Below are 15,720 nucleotides of genomic sequence, written 5' to 3' on the forward strand. Positions count from 1 at the left end.
CGTCTTGATTGCCAGCGTCAACCAAAGTGACTCAAAGTCTTCAGGAGCTTCTTCTCTGCTCTGACAAAGGTCGTCTGCTGGGCCTGCAAGTGTAAGGTTTCATCCACATGACGAAAAAACATCTTTGTTCTCCCCAGCCTTCTCCAAAACAATTCTGTCCACACCTCACTATGAACACGGCTCAACACAAGGCTTCAGGGCATGTAGTACACATGCAGGCCTTTAGGGGCGCTGTGACTCACCAAACACACCAAAAACACAGAAGACAGACCACATAGAAATTTAGAAGTAGATATCTGCTTATAAACCTCTATATAATTCTAGTTCTATAGGTCTATGGCTCCACTCCTCCTCCTCCTAGCGTCAGTAGCTTCTGCAGCTCCACTGGAGCTTGTAGTCCCTGATTGTTGGCTTGGAGAGAAAACTCTTGGACGACCAAACAACATCATCAGGGTGAAGGTGTGAGATGAGACGAACTAGATAACCTAGAACATCCTCGGCTACATGTGAGCTTCTTGTTTTTAGGTCAAAATGGCCGAGCGGTCCAAGGCGCTGCATTCAGGTTGCAGTCTCTTCAGGAGGCGTGGGTTCAAATCCCACTTCTGACAGCAGAGCATGTATTTTCAGTTGTATTACACTTTCTCCCATGATGCCATGTGACAGAGCAGAGCTGTCTCATTGTGGGAGGATCAAAGGGAGGGTCTCCCTTAATTGCCATGCTGTACTGCACCTTACACACCATTTCCTGTTTCATTTAGACACCTGCACACAAAGCTGTTAAATACAGAAAGTAGCAACGTGGCTCCTTGTAGCGCCACTATGAGCCACGTATAGTGCTAACCCCCTTTTAGCACCAGTGTTTATGAGTTCATCATGAAACCCTGATTTGACCCTTCATCAGTTACTAAGGCCACATTTAGAAATAAATACATAAAGAGCTTTTTCTACAATCATTCATTGCTACAATAAATGGAGCAGTTTTTTTCTCAGGGTTTCCACTGGGAGTTTTGGTTTGATCTCTACGACATTCCTAGAGAGATCACACCATGGCTGTGGAGGACATTGGTCATTTTAGTGACTGGAGGTGGCGCTAGAGAGCACATTGTTATAGAATTAAAGGTTCATTGAATTAATGTTGTGAGGCACTGCTGGGATTTGAACCCAGGACCTCCTGTTTACTAGACAGGCACTTTGACCAGCTAAGCCACAGCGCCTCCTGCAGGGCATTTTTAGTGCTGCTTTACCTGGTGTCAGATGTACTGCAAACACATCTTTACATTTGATAACAGTCTGAAAAAGATGTAGAAAAAACACATTACAATTTTCATTACAGGCTGTCACTGTCACAGGGTCTAAAGTTAGATTTACTTTGTTTTACATAATAACTGTCAGATTACAAACAACATTGAGAGTCTGTTTCTTGATCTATGATCATATTTCATATTCTGATGCTTCAAAGTGTGAAAGTTGTGTGAAAGTATGAGAGTCTCATGCTCTAGTGACTGAGCTGGTCAGGCTACTTGTTCTGTAGTGATGAAGGACGAGTGTCAAATCCTCCACTGAAGACCTTCAGGACCACGGTTGACTGTGACTTGCTCACATTGTGGAAACTATTTGAAGCTTCATCCACAGTTGCTATGGAAACAGGAGCAGAACCAGAACTCTTTCAGAACCATGACATCATCACAAGAACAGCTGATCTTGCAGAAAGCCTCATTTTAAAAGAAACAATAGCACTTGGATTCATTGTTCGGAGGAGAGAAGGACAATCAAGCAACAGCTGCTGAAAAATAGACACAAGTTCAACACAATGTGAGCTTCAACTTGTCAGCCTTCTGTTGGTGATTTTCATGGACAGGGTGTCGAGGTGCAGCTGAGGCAAGAGGAGACAACAAGTCAACGAGGCTGACAGTAAGGTAAGGCTCTATACTTTCTATTTCACTGGACTTACACTTTCTTACAGGCCTTGTTTTCTCACTGGGAAGAGAAAATCCCTGCTGACTTCACACACTTGTGATCTGAAGTCAGATCCTGAAAACCTGAACTGTCACTAGCAGAGGATGGTTTTGATCCATCGACTTCTGGGTTCTTGGCCCAGCACGCTTCCACTGCGCCACTCTGCTTAGTGCATGACTGCTTCTTCCCAAATCAACTTTCCTTGTAGGATCTTGTTTCCCACTGAGGTCCTGGTTTAGGTGTATGAGGGACATGAAAGTCTACTTGAATTGATCCCCCAACCATTTACTGGAGCACCATTTGTTTCCAGTGTGGTTTTGGACTTGTTGACAGTGTTGGCTTGGAGAGAAAATTCTTGGACGACCAAACAACATCATCAGGGTGAAGGTGTGAGATGAGAGGAACTAGAGAACCCAGAACGTCCTCGGCTCCACGAGACCTGGAGTCTCTACTGCCGAGGACCTCAGGGCCCATGAGGGTCGATATGATGGCTACTCTAGATCCACACTGGTGATTTCTCAACTGTGAGGTTCACATCTCAAGTCCACCATTCTGTCCTCAAGGACACCACTGTCTCAATAGAGAGCTCTGCCCAATGTGGAACTTGAACTCACAACGAGAACAGAAATTGAAAAGTCAACAGATGCAGCTCAGTGGTAGAGCGCATGCTTGGCATGTATGAGATCCTGGGATCAATCCCCAGATCCTCCAAACTTTATGTATCTAGCAGAAAGTAGATTAATAGTTATTTAGTGTCTCTTGATTGTTGTGATATGAAACATTTCTCCAGACAAACATCCAGCAAACCTGTAAACAAAACATCACTATCAACTTAATCATCTTACTTTCTTACTTAGGACGTTGCTGCAGCAGAATGTTCTCCACAATTACAGTGAACCTTCTCAGTCGGTAGAGCATGAGACTCTTAATCTCAGGGTCGTGGGTTCGAGCCCCACGTTGTGCTTTACTTTCAGACAGTGATGTCCTCAAGAACAAAATGGTAGAATTGACATTTGAACCTCTCTCTTATGAGTCTTCCAGTGGAGTGGCCACCACTGTGGATCTAGAGCACGTGTCGAACTCCGGTCCTCGAGGGCTGCAGCCCTACATGATTTGCATGTCTCCCTGCTTCCACACAGCTGATTGCAATGAGCAGCTCGTTATCTGGCTTTGTGCTGAATGTGGTGATGAACCATCAGGACATTCAGGGGAGGGAGACGTGGAAAACGTGCAGAGCTTCAGCCCTCCAGGATCTGAGTTTGACACCCCTGATCTACAGCATGACCCTTGACCCCATCAGCTCCCTGGGAGCTTCACTGTGTCACCAACTCCTTCATACTCAAAGTGTCTCATTTCTACCCTGCACTATGTGCTGCTACGTTATGATCCAGTCCAGGTTTTCATGTGTTTTCACTCATTAAAGTTGTGCAGTGTACCAAAAGTACCGTACCAACCGTCACCCTCTGTAGTGGTAGCTAGCACATCGGTACGGTTCCATAAGGAGGAGCTACAATGCAGCGTCTGAATCCTGACAATAACGCTGCTCAATACTTTGTTACACAAAGACTCTTCTTGAGTGTCATGATTCATTTATATGAGCTTCATTCTCCTCATGACCTATTCATGGAATTCTCATCTCAGAACACTGAGGTCTTCGGTTCAATTCCCAAACTGAACATAGAAGTGACTGCTCAGCAGTAAATGTGTGGAGTTCAGTTGTCTCAGCTCTGGAATGAAAGACTGATTAAAGTTTTGACATGAGGAACCATGTGTTTGCTGAATGAACACAAAGTGCAACCTTCAGTTGTGGATGAAGTTCATCTGCAGATACTTCTGGACCAAAACCCTTGAGTTATGACCTCCTGCTGTGATTGAACCTCCAGTATTTAAAACTTGTAGCTCACAGGTGTGTTTAGTTACATAATCAGAGAGCAGCAGAGTCCATCAATGTCTCATTACCTCCTGTGGATTCAATTCAGACGAGAGAGGCTCCTCATGGAGATCAAAGGAGATCAAAGGAGAGTGTCTGATGAGCAATGTGGACACATGGTGATTACCTGGAAGAATGATCTTTGTAAGATGTCGATCTTTTGAACAATAAGCTGGTGAATTGTGTTTTTGGTTCTGGGAAATGTGTGTGTGCTTCTGGGAATGACGAGAAGGTTTGGGCTTTTGTGCTGCAGGAACCAGGTTTGGTGTTTTAGCAATCGAGAACAACTGGAATTCAGACCCAAAGTTTTATCTACAAGATGAAACAGAGTGTCGCCGTCAAAACAATGTGTAGAAATTTGGGTTACAAGGGCATCGACACATTATTGGTTTGTGTCCTCAACTCTGATGTTGGAGGTTGGGTGTTCAACTCCCAGCTGAGTTTTTGTTTTCCTGCTGGTTCCTGTCAGGACTCACTGCAGCATTTTATCTCAGTTGAAGACTTCAACATTTGAAATTCTGCTGGTCATGCAGTCGATACTGAGACTGATGACATCACAGTGATGTCAGAAAGTAGTTATTGCTGTGTTGCCATGGTAACTGTTGATCATAGAATGAGTTCACTCAGCTCAGCACAGTTTTACCTCCAGTCTGGTTCTTCTGTCTGCCACAGACATGGTGGACTGAAATTCACTAGCAGGTTTTAAAATAGACCTTTTTAAGAAACTCAGACCAACTTGTTACTGCAGAAGAGTTTTAGGGCCACTCATGAGGAAATAAAATAGGAGTTAGTTTATTATCATGCAATTTGATAAAGAGTCAAAAAACATTGTTGAGATATTTTGTCCATAAAACACTTGGTGTGGTCGAGAGTGGTGATATTTTCACACTCTGACAGTTTACAGTTGTAAAATGTTGATATGGAGCCTTTCTTCAAAGGCTCAGATGAAAGCAGTTCTTCTAAGACACTGTCAGGGGGCTGGTTAGGAAAGGACGGAATGTGGTCTTAACAAGATTTCAAATATAAAAGTGTGAGTCAGAAAAAAATACAACAAAGAACGGAGGTCAAAGGTTAAATATGTATAAACATGGTGCAGGAGGCAGGGATCAGCAGAGTTTGGGACAAAACAGGTTGTAATCTTTATGTTCAGACGATGGGGGGTGTTGTCAGGAGCTGCTGAAAGTAACAAAAAAAGTAACTTCTAATCTAACTTAGTTACTTTTAAAAACAAGTATTTAGTAAAGTAATTGAGTTACTTTTAAAGGAGTAGCTAGTAATTAGTAATCAGATTCGTTTTTTAAGTTAACTGTGGCAACACTGCTCAGTTCTCACGTTTGGTTTGTAAAACACCTCAGGTGCTTAAAATAAGAAAGTTCCAGATTAAATAGTGTGTCTGCCTCTCCTTTGTTCTCAGCATCTCCATGGCAACATAAGCTGACCTCCTTTAATCTCCTTTCATCTCTTCCATGAGGAACCTCTCCTATCACTTTGTATGGGACATTATTTTACCAATCTAAGCAGTTTTCTGAATCTTAAAGTCATAACAACGTCTTCCTGATGTTCTTTTTGTGTCTGTGCTCCAGCAGTGCAGAACGAGTTATTCAGTAAAAAAAAAACTGAGACATGGTGGAGGAGCGGAGCCACGCCGTACTGCACCTTACACACCATTTCCTGTTTCACTTGTTAACAAATCACATTATGGATCTGATCTGGATCTGAGCTGAATTTGGCCAAAAAGAGACGGAATGAACGGCTTTAACTTCACAAATAAAAGTGAACTCTCACACATTGAACCACCAAAATATGAAATAAAATAATAGCTCAACAAAGAGACTTGGTGTACTGAGTAAACAGTCAGATATTACTTAGAACCAAGTAAATCCAACATTAGACCCTGACAGTGACAGTCTGTAATGACACAGCTGATCAATTAGTAGGATTAATAATGGAAACAGAGACAGAAGGCAGAACAGAGAGAGTGGATTCTATTTTGAAAAGAATGCACTTCAAATGGTAAATTCTAATACATCGTGTACTATTAAATGCTACATTGTGAGATGTGATAAACTGTAGGGCCAGATGATATTGAACCAACCAAACAACAAATATGTTGTGGAAGAAACATACTTATTCAAAAGCACATAACTGAACCAATAAAAAGATGTATACAACATATATCTATGTATATAACATATATCTATGTATATAACATATATCTATGTATATAACGGGCAGAAGGGGGCTAATCAGTGCCTGTTATTGATCAAGTCATTTAGACACTCACACACAAAGCTGTTAAATACAGAAAGTAGCAACGTGGCTCCTTGTAGCACAACAGAGCCACTATGAGCCACGTATAGTGCTAACCCCCTTTTAGCACCAGTGTTTATGAGTTCATCATGAAACCCTGATTTGACCCTTCATCAGTTACTAAGGCCACATTTAGAAATAAATACATAAAGAGCTTTTTCTACAATCATTCATTGCTACAATAAATGGAGCAGTTTTTTTCTCAGGGTTTCCAATGGGAGTTTTGGTTTGATCTCTACGACATTCCTAGAGAGATCACACCATGGCTGTGGAGGACATTGGTCATTTTAGTGACTGGAGGTGGCGCTAGAGAGCACATTGTTATAGAATTAAAGGTTACTTGAATTAATGTTGTGAGGCACTGCTGGGATTTGAACCCAGGACCTCCTGTTTACTAGACAGGCACTTTGACCAGCTAAGCCACAGCGCCTCCTGCAGGGCATTTTTAGTGCTGCTTTACCTGGTGTCAGATGTTCTGCAAACACATCTTTACATTTGATCACAGTCTGAAAAAGATGGAGAAAAAAACACATTACAATTTTCATTACAGGCTGTCACTGTCACAGGGTCTAAAGTTAGATTTACTTTGTTTTACATAATAACTGTCAGATTACAAACAACATTGAGTCTGTTTCTTGATCTATGATCACAATTGTGCAAATGGGACTAAACCCACATTTGCCAGAGTTGAACTGAGTTTTGGAGTTTAAAAAAAGCTTCCTTTGTGTTTCTGCCCAGTTTCGAACAGGGGACCTTTTGCGTGTTAAGCAAACGTGATAACCACTACACTACAGAAACTATGCATGAGACCAATAGGGTGGTAGAATTTTGAGATCAAAGGGGTCATATTCTGCTAAATTCTCTTTCTCATGGTTTTGCAGCAGTAATATGAATCCCAAAACCTGGAATTAGAGAGGAGTGAGTTCACTACTATCAAAACCTTGAACAGATTCAATGTTTTATACATTAAAAACGATATACTATATACAGTATATGCTAGCAGAGTCTACACTTAAACACAGCGTTAAACGTGACATAACACAGCACACGTCTTTTTCCTTTGTGATCACCCCGAGGACGTTCTGGGTTCTCTAGTTCCTCTCATCTCACACCTTCACCCTGATGATGTTGTTTGGTCGTCCAAGAATTTTCTCTCCAAGCCAACACTGTCAACAAGTCCAAAACCACACTGGAAACAAATGGTGCTCCAGTAAATGGTTGGGGGATCAATTCAAGTAGACTTTCATGTCCCTCATACACCTAAACCAGGACCTCAGTGGGAAACAAGATCCTACAAGGAAAGTTGATTTGGGAAGAAGCAGTCATGCACTAAGCAGAGTGGCGCAGTGGAAGCGTGCTGGGCCCAGAACCCAGAAGTCGATGGATCGAAACCATCCTCTGCTAGTGACAGTTCATGTTTTCAGGCTCTGACTTCAGATCACAAGTGTGTGAAGTCAGCAGGGATTTTCTCTTCCCAGTAAGAAAACAAGGCCTGTAAGAAAGTGTAAGTCCAATGAAATAGAAAGTATAGAGCCTTACCTTACTGTCAGCCTCATTGACTTGTTGTCTCCTCTGGCCTCAGCTGCACCTCGACACCCTGTCCATGAAAATCACCAACAGAAGGCTGACAAGTTGAAGCTCACATTGTGTTGAACTTGTGTCTATTTTTCAGCAGCTGTTGCTTGATTGTCCTTCTCTCCTCCGAACAATGAATCCAAGTGCTATTGTTTCTTTTAAAATGAGGCTTTCTGCAATATCAGCTGTTCTTGTGATGATGTCATGGTTCTGAAAGAGTTATGGTCCTGCTCCTGTTTCCATAGCAACTGTGGATGAAGCTTCAAATAGTTTCCACAATGTGAGCAAGTCACAGTCCACCGTGGTCCTGAAGGTCTTCAGTGGAGGATTTGACACTCGTCCTTCATCACTACAGAACAAGTAGCCTGACCAGCTCAGTCACTAGAGCATGAGACTCTAATACTTTCACACAACTTTCACACTTTGAAGCATCATAATATGAAATATGATCATAGATCAAGAAACAGATTCTCAATGTTGTTTGTAATCTGACAGTTATTATGTAAAACAAAGTAAATCTAACTTTAGACCCTGTGACAGTGACAGCCTGGAATGTGTTTTTTTTCCATCTTTTTCATACTGTTATCAACTCAACTCAACTCAACTCAACTTTATTTATAAAGCGCTTTAAGCAGCCGTAGTTGAGACAAAGTGCTGTACATTGAAATAAAAATACAAGAGGCGACATAAAAACATTCAAACAATAAAGATGTAAAGATGTGTTTGCAGAACATCTGACACCAGGTAAAGCAGCACTAAAAATGCCCGGCAGGAGGCGCTGTGGCTTAGCTGGTCAAAGTGCCTGTCTCGTAAACAGGAGATCCTGGGTTCAAATCCCAGCAGTGCCTCACAACATGAATTCAATTAACCTTTAATTCTATAACAATGTGCTCTCTAGCGCCACCTCCAGTCACTAAAATGACCAATGTCCTCCACAGCCATGGTGTGATCTCTCTAGGAATGTCGTAGAGATCAAACCAAAACTCCCATTGGAAACCCTGAGAAAAAAACTGCTCCATTTATTGTAGCAATGAATGATTGTAGAAAAAGCTCTTTATGTATTTATTTCTAAATGTGGCCTTAGTAACTTCGCCCTGGTTGTCGGAGGCACAGACACGGGAGTCTTGAGCTTTCTGCTAAAACGCAGGAGCTCCACTCCACTGAGGCTCCGAGCTCCGAGTTTCTCTTCATTGCTTCCGTGGTCCGTCCCCGCGATATAGCAGCACTGACCGCGGTTGAACAGAACGCTGACCGCCTCTGGGAATTATACAAAGTTACTTTGAGTAACTTTGTATAAGAAAGTCACTCAGTTCCAGTGATAATAAGCTGGAGGTGCTGGAGGAGGGCAGAGCTCCGGGGGCGAGGCTCCACACGCCCAGGTTGTGTGACCGAGACGATGAGCCTCCCATGGGCTCAAGAGAAGCATGTGGGGGGGTCGGGTGGTGGGTCAGATGGAGCTCTGTGAAAAGTGAATAAAGCCCCGGAGATGTGTCCACGGCATGAAGCCTGTTAATCCTTAAAAATCCATATAATAACCACGTCATCATATAAGTCATCATATAAGCTTCAGGGATCAAAGCACGTGGAAACAGTAAGGGCTTATAGTCCAGAAAGTAGTGTAGTTAATGTGTGACATTGTGGTTAAACTATTTACGGATCTGTCAGTTTTCCAATGTGTGTCCACATTCTCACTCCTATACACTTGATTCCTTGGGTTTTCAGTTAGCATCTCCTTGCTAACTCTGGTTGTGCTGCAATGTGCAGAAGAAGAAGAAGCTGGAGGACTTGTGGTTCAGGAACAGTCCTGGCAGTGTCCTGGTTCTCCCATGCAGGTCCAAGGAGCGGGTCTCTTGAGATCTGTGATGAAACTTTGTGTGATCCAGGAGGAGCTGGCCGCTGTTTTCTGTCGTTTGTTGGTGGAGTTTGTTCTGAGTTCTGGAGGAATGATTCAGTCATGTGATATAATAACAGGAATCGACGAGGATGGGATTCGAACCCACGCGTGCAGAGCACAATGGATTAGCAGTCCATCACCTTAACCACTCGGTCACCTCGTCCTGCTGCACTGCTTGAAACAGCGCCTCCATGTGGTGATATCAGAATAGATATACTCTATATATAATCTCTGTAATCTATTCAAATGTAAGTGATTGGTGTTTGAATTGTTGGTTGTCTGTGTCTCTCTTGAAGTGTCTCTCTGAACTCTGGTGAAGTTTAGATGAGAAAGAATTTTCTGTACACCCAAACCTCAAACCCTTCACTCTAGTGATGTTTTGTGGGTGTTGGAAGCTTTTCTATCCAAACCAACACCGTCAAAAAGTACAACAACACACTGGACAATTAGACATAATACCACTATTATTGACAGGTTGACTCAACTTTTTAAAATGGTGGATTAGATAATTTATGACCTCATTAGAGGCTTGGTTGAAGTGGGGTATTTTGGCACAGCCAAGGCTCTCGCCCCTGGATGGACTCCAACCACCATCCTTTCAGTTAACAGCCGAACGCTCTTAACTGAAAGGATGGATCACTCTCTATGCTCCTCTGGAGGTGAGGACTGATGTTCTCCTCCACAGAGAGAAGCTGCTGGTAGCTCACTCTCTATGCTCCTCTGGAGGTGAGGACTGATGTTCTCCTCCACAGAGAGAAGCTGCTGGTAGCTCACTCTCTATGCTCCTCTGGAGGTGAGGACTGATGTTCTCCTCCACAGAGAGAAGCTGCTGGTAGCTCACTCTCTATGCTCCTCTGGAGGTGAGGACTGATGTTCTCCTCCACAGAGAGAAGCTGCTGGTAGCTCACTCTCTATGCTCCTCTGGAGGTGAGGACTGATGTTCTCCTCCACAGAGAGAAGCTGCTGGTAGCTCACTCTCTATGCTCCTCTGGAGGTGAGGACTGATGTTCTCCTCCACAGAGAGAAGCTGCTAGTAGCTCACTCTCTATGCTCCTCTGCAGAAAGTGATGAGGACTGATGAGTGAGACGAGTCAAGTGAGGAAACCAAGTGGTCCAATGAGCTGTGTTCATGTTGCAGTATCTTCTGGAGGCGTCAGTTCAAGGTCCCCTGTTTGAAAATGGGTGGAAACATAGAAGGATTCTGGAAATTCCTCAAGGTAGTTTCCGACCTATTAGCTATTAACTGTGGTGTCTTGTTACTTCCTTTTCTCCAAGCTGGGCCTGACTTGAAGTGTGGAAATGATCCAGTCCTTTAGCTTTAGAACATGTCGGCTCGTTGGTCTAGGAGTATAATTCTCGCTTAGAGTGCGAGAGGTCCCGGGTTCAATTCCCGGACGAGCCCTTTGGTCATCAATCATGATCCTTTGTATTAAATTTCCAAAGAGGCTTTGACTGTGTTTGTGAGAATCCTCCTCCCAGACCAACCAGTGACATCATCAAGATGTACTACAGTACAACATAGTAATACAGGGGGATCAAGGCCTCCATCACCAGCTCTGACTGGCTCAGGCCATCCCAGCACAGCAGGGTGCAGGAACATGATCACAGGTATGAAAAGCAGCAAAGTGAAAGAACAAACCCTCTTCAAGACAGTTTCTGATCAGTCCAGATCCAGAGCTGCACATGGGGGACCCAGAGAGCCACGTGGTCACACATGTGGACCAGGCTGGACCTTTCTAACCTCGCTGGACCAGCAGAAAATCCCTGGAGTTACTCTTTCTTTCCTTTTCTTTTGTTTCCTCTTCAACAGGACGCATCACTGCAGATGTTCACCTCATCTTGCTGCAACCCAACTTGGTTCTCATCCAGCCTGCAGCTCACCAGGACTCCCAACCTGAGGCTGACTTCTGCAGCTGAGAGCAAAGCCTCTGGACTTCAGAACGCTGTACAACCACCCCCCCCTCTCGGGAAGAACGATCTTCTTTACACACATGACGGCACCCCCCTTCCCACCCCTCATGACCCTGTTAGTGGTCGACCTCATCATGGAGGATCTTCCTTCTCCCACGGTGAAGCAACATAATAACGCTGGGATGAAGGTGATCACAACACTGTGACTCCTGTCTACAGGTGAGCTGCAGTAAAACACTGTGACTCCTGTCTACAGGTGAGCTGCAGTAAAACACTGTGACTCCTGTCTACAGGTGAGCTGCAGTAAAACACTGTGACTCCTGTCTACAGGTGAGCTGCAGTAAAACACTGTGACTCCTGTCTGGATTTTAATTGTTCAGTAAACATTATAGAAAACATAATTGTGTGTAAATAAAAGTGTATTATTGTACTATAGTGTGCTCTTATCTTTATGTGTGGTCTAAATTGTAATATGTTTTTATATATTCAAAACACGTCACTGCACATTAGTGTATACGTGTTTGTGTGTCATACCGTAAAGTACCATGCCGTAAAGTACTGTACCTTAAACTACCATACCGCACCATAAAGTAACGTACCATAAAGTACCAAAACATAAAGTACCATACCGTAAAGTACCATACTGTAAAGTACCGTACCGCACCGTAAAGTACCACACCATAAAGTACCGTACCATAAAGTACCGTACAGTAAAGTACCAAAATATAAAGTACCATACCGTAAAGTACCATACTGTAAAGTACCGTACCGCACCGTAAAGTACCACACCATAAAGTACCGTACAGTAAAGTACCATAACGTAAAGTACCATACCGTAAAGTACCATACCGTAAAGTACTGTACCGCACCATAAAGTACCACACCATAAAGTACCGTACAGTAAAGTACCAAACCGTAAAGTACTGTACCGTAAAGTACCAAACCGCAAAGTACCGTACCGTAAAGTACCAAACCGTAAAGTACCGTACCGTAAAGTACCAAACCGTAAAGTACTGTACCATAAAGTACCATACCGTAAAGTACCGTACCAACACAAACTGTGCAGTGGAAACAAGGCTTTCATGTTCCTTGATTGTTGTGAAACTAAATAGTCCTGCATTTCATGTCAGAGACGGAGAGTGTCCAGCTGGCTGGACGATGTGTCTCAGCATGACATCCAGACATGAGCCAGAGACGACTGTGATTTGTCTCCGTCTCTCAAAACCCCACCAGTGCTGCAGGTGTTACGCAGGTAAAGTGTCCTGCAGTGCTGCAGGGACAGTGTATGGATTGGTTGATTCTGGGACCCGCCCCCACCGCTGCTGAGCCAATCACCAGGCCACATGACACGTGAGCTCTGTCAGACTCCCCATGATTGGCTGAGAGAATATTCAGTCCCCAGCTGACTGAGGTCCCAGGCGTCAGGGTTCGTGGAACTCCAATCTACAGGAGACAAGATGCTCCGTTCAAATGTGTTGAATGAAAAGATGCAGGCAGAATGTAGGTCAGGCAGTCCGAGGTCAAAACCAGCACCGGCAAGGAGAAGGAAACCCAGGAGGAGAAGTCGGGCAGCAGGAGGTCAGAACACAAAGGAGACACAAGGAAAACTGCTGGTACGACTGGTGTGAGAACACAGATGAACTGGCAACCAGAGCTCCCAGTGAGGAGAACTAAATACTGACACTAATGACAATTACAAACAGCTGTGACCAGGAGGAGGAAGCAGGAGAACACAGGGGCGGAGCTAAGGGGAACACAGGAGGGGAGGAGTGAACACTCTCAGGAAGGGAGGGGTGAGTGAGAGCAGGATCAGGACACCAGGCAGCAGGAAATAAAGAAGAGAACAAAGAAATGTCCAAAGTTCAGCCATTCATGCTTTTACAATCATTTCTGGTAGATATTCCTGGTCTAGAACTCCCGTCTGTTCTGGAGTGTTTCCTCTTCCAGAAGCCAACAGAGCTGCACGTTTCAGCCACAATGTCTGGAATGAAACCAAACGTTCACATGTGTGTGAATAGAATGAACATCAAATAGTGAGGAAGTGGTGGAAGCAGACAGACGGCGAGTGGAGTGGAGAGTCTTTATTTCTCCACACAGACTGAAGCTGTCAGGCCAAACATTCCAACAGGTGAAGCTCCGCCCCCTCTTACTTCACCACACCTCCTCACTCTGCCTACGTCACCTGGCCCCGCCCCCTTCTAATGTGAGCCCTTCTTCCCAGTGCGACCGCGACACAATGTTGGTTTCAGTGTGATTCAGTGAAGCTTCAGGGAGCCGCTACAGAGGAGCTGAAGAGCCACATGTTGAACAGCCCTGTAATGAGAGAAAACTCTTCCTCCAAATAAACTGGATATTAAAGCTCCACTTCACTTTACAGTTCACATTGACGTCATGAAGCAGGTTTCAAACAGGTTTTCTCAGGAATGTCCTGCTCTGGGTGAGTCAGAGGACAAACCGTCACTTTGTGCTTGTCAGACATGAGAGACGGACTGAGAGGGACGAAGAGCAGCTTCTTCTCTCCACAACTTTCCTCACACATGGAAAAGTGTCTGTAAGAAGAAGTGAAGAGAGTTCAGGTGAGACTCTGGCAGCTCTTTAGAAGCTTCCACAACGGAGAGAAAGACTTTCTCACTTCTCTTTTCCTCTTTCATTCACACCATCACAAACCACTGACAGCTGCTTTCTTCTTCTTCACCTGTTGGACAAACATTTCAACCTCCATTAACTCCTTTCTTCACCCCTTTTCTTCTCTATGGAAAACTCTTTCAGGGGGGCTTCAGCCCTCCTTCACTCTGATTGGCTCAGGTTGGTGTCAGTCTAAAGCATTCAAACGAACACACACACACACACACACACACACACACACACACACACACACACACACATACATACATCTATTTTCCACGTTTCTATATTTTCTTCTCTCACGTTATTTTCTCTGTTTGTTTATTATTTATTCTTCTTGTTGTTTTCCTTTTTCTGTTTTGTCTCGGCTGTCGCTCTCTGATCTCACTCTACTGTGTGTGTGTGTGTGTGTGTGTGTGTGTGTGTGTGTGTGTGTGTGTGTGTGTGTGGACCAGGTTGGTGTGTTTCTCTCTGACTCAACATGAGTGACGTGGATGAAGAAGACACACCAGAGTGTGTGGACAGGTAAGAGACGTCACACACTCCTGCAGCCACTCAAAGAGCAAACAGAAGAATCCACACTCAATGTAAACTCCATAGAAATATGAACAGTGTTCAAAGTGGCTCTGCTGTATTGACTCGTCTCAAGGCTCAGTGGTTTCAATGATCCAAAGTGAGCTGAAGTGATTCCAACAGGCAGCAGAAAAACAGCTGCAGTAAAGAAGACGAGGTGCAGAGACATTCCACCGTCACCATGATCAGTCCCAATGTGATCATGAAAGACACAAGGACAAGCAGTGGACAGAACCAACACTAGAACATCATGTGTTGTCTTTCAGGGCAGAGTTTAGAACTCCTCTTCACCTGATCCCAGGTCAGAGCAGTGTCACCTTCCCAACAGGGCTTTAAAGGAACTGGAAGTCTCCAGATGACCCTGAAGTCCAAACATCCCACATCACTAACTTACACTTTGCTCCACAAATATTAGTCCAGAGACACACTTCTTCTCATTTTGTCCTGAATATGAGCACAATAAATAGAAAGTAAACTCTCCAGATGGAGGTGAAGTTCAGGCTTCAGCTTTCATTCAGTGGCTTCAAGTCAAACATCACATAACAATGTGAGCAACTAAAGTCTTTTTAAACACAATCCCTTCATGTCAGGGGCTCAAAAGTCACTGAACCAATGAAATAAGAGAAAATCCAACATTCATCTCTCACACTTGTTGAAAAGCCTTTGCAGGCAATGACGGTGTGAAAGTGTGAAGTCATGACGTCACCAGGCGCTCGCTGGGTTTCCTCTATTTGAATGCTCTTCAGGCTTCACTGCAGCTCCTTTCACTGGATGTTGCTTTGTGGGCCTTTCTAACCCACGTTTCATGTGGAACAGGTGAAATTCAGGCTCTGTTGGATTGAGATCTGGTGACTGACTGGGCCTTTCAGGAAGATTCCTCTTCTTTATTCTAGATGAAACTCCTGGCTTGATGTGGCTGCTTGTCCTCCTCACATTAGAAGAGAGT

The 15,720-nt window shown here is 44.0% G+C and overlaps 2 protein-coding genes across 9 annotated transcripts in view; one reads left to right on the forward strand and one right to left on the reverse strand.

Annotated features, from left to right (window-relative positions):
- The window catches only part of LOC308147483 (NACHT, LRR and PYD domains-containing protein 12-like), a 104,475-nt gene that overhangs the window by 50,759 nt on the left and 37,996 nt on the right, over window positions 1–15,720 (reverse strand). The gene's annotated exons all lie outside the window — the stretch shown is intronic.
- The window catches only part of LOC308147478 (protein NLRC3-like), a 241,740-nt gene continuing 240,051 nt past the window's right edge, over window positions 14,032–15,720 (forward strand). For 6 of the 7 annotated variants that reach the window (XM_080519623.1, XM_080519628.1, XM_080519629.1 and 3 more), the window contains exons 1-2: window positions 14,032–14,152; window positions 14,657–14,726. In XM_080519623.1, coding sequence (XP_080375749.1) covers window positions 14,683–14,726 — 44 coding nt within the window. In that variant the 5' untranslated portion in view covers window positions 14,032–14,152; window positions 14,657–14,682. Of the gene's footprint in view, window positions 14,153–14,345; window positions 14,382–14,656; window positions 14,727–15,720 lie in introns of all 7 variants that reach the window. The other variant, XM_080519626.1, reaches the window with a different exon arrangement.

The sequence above is a fragment of the Blennius ocellaris genome (genome assembly GCF_963422515.1).
Source record: "Blennius ocellaris genome assembly, chromosome: 24".
NCBI lineage: Eukaryota > Metazoa > Chordata > Actinopteri > Blenniiformes > Blenniidae > Blennius > Blennius ocellaris.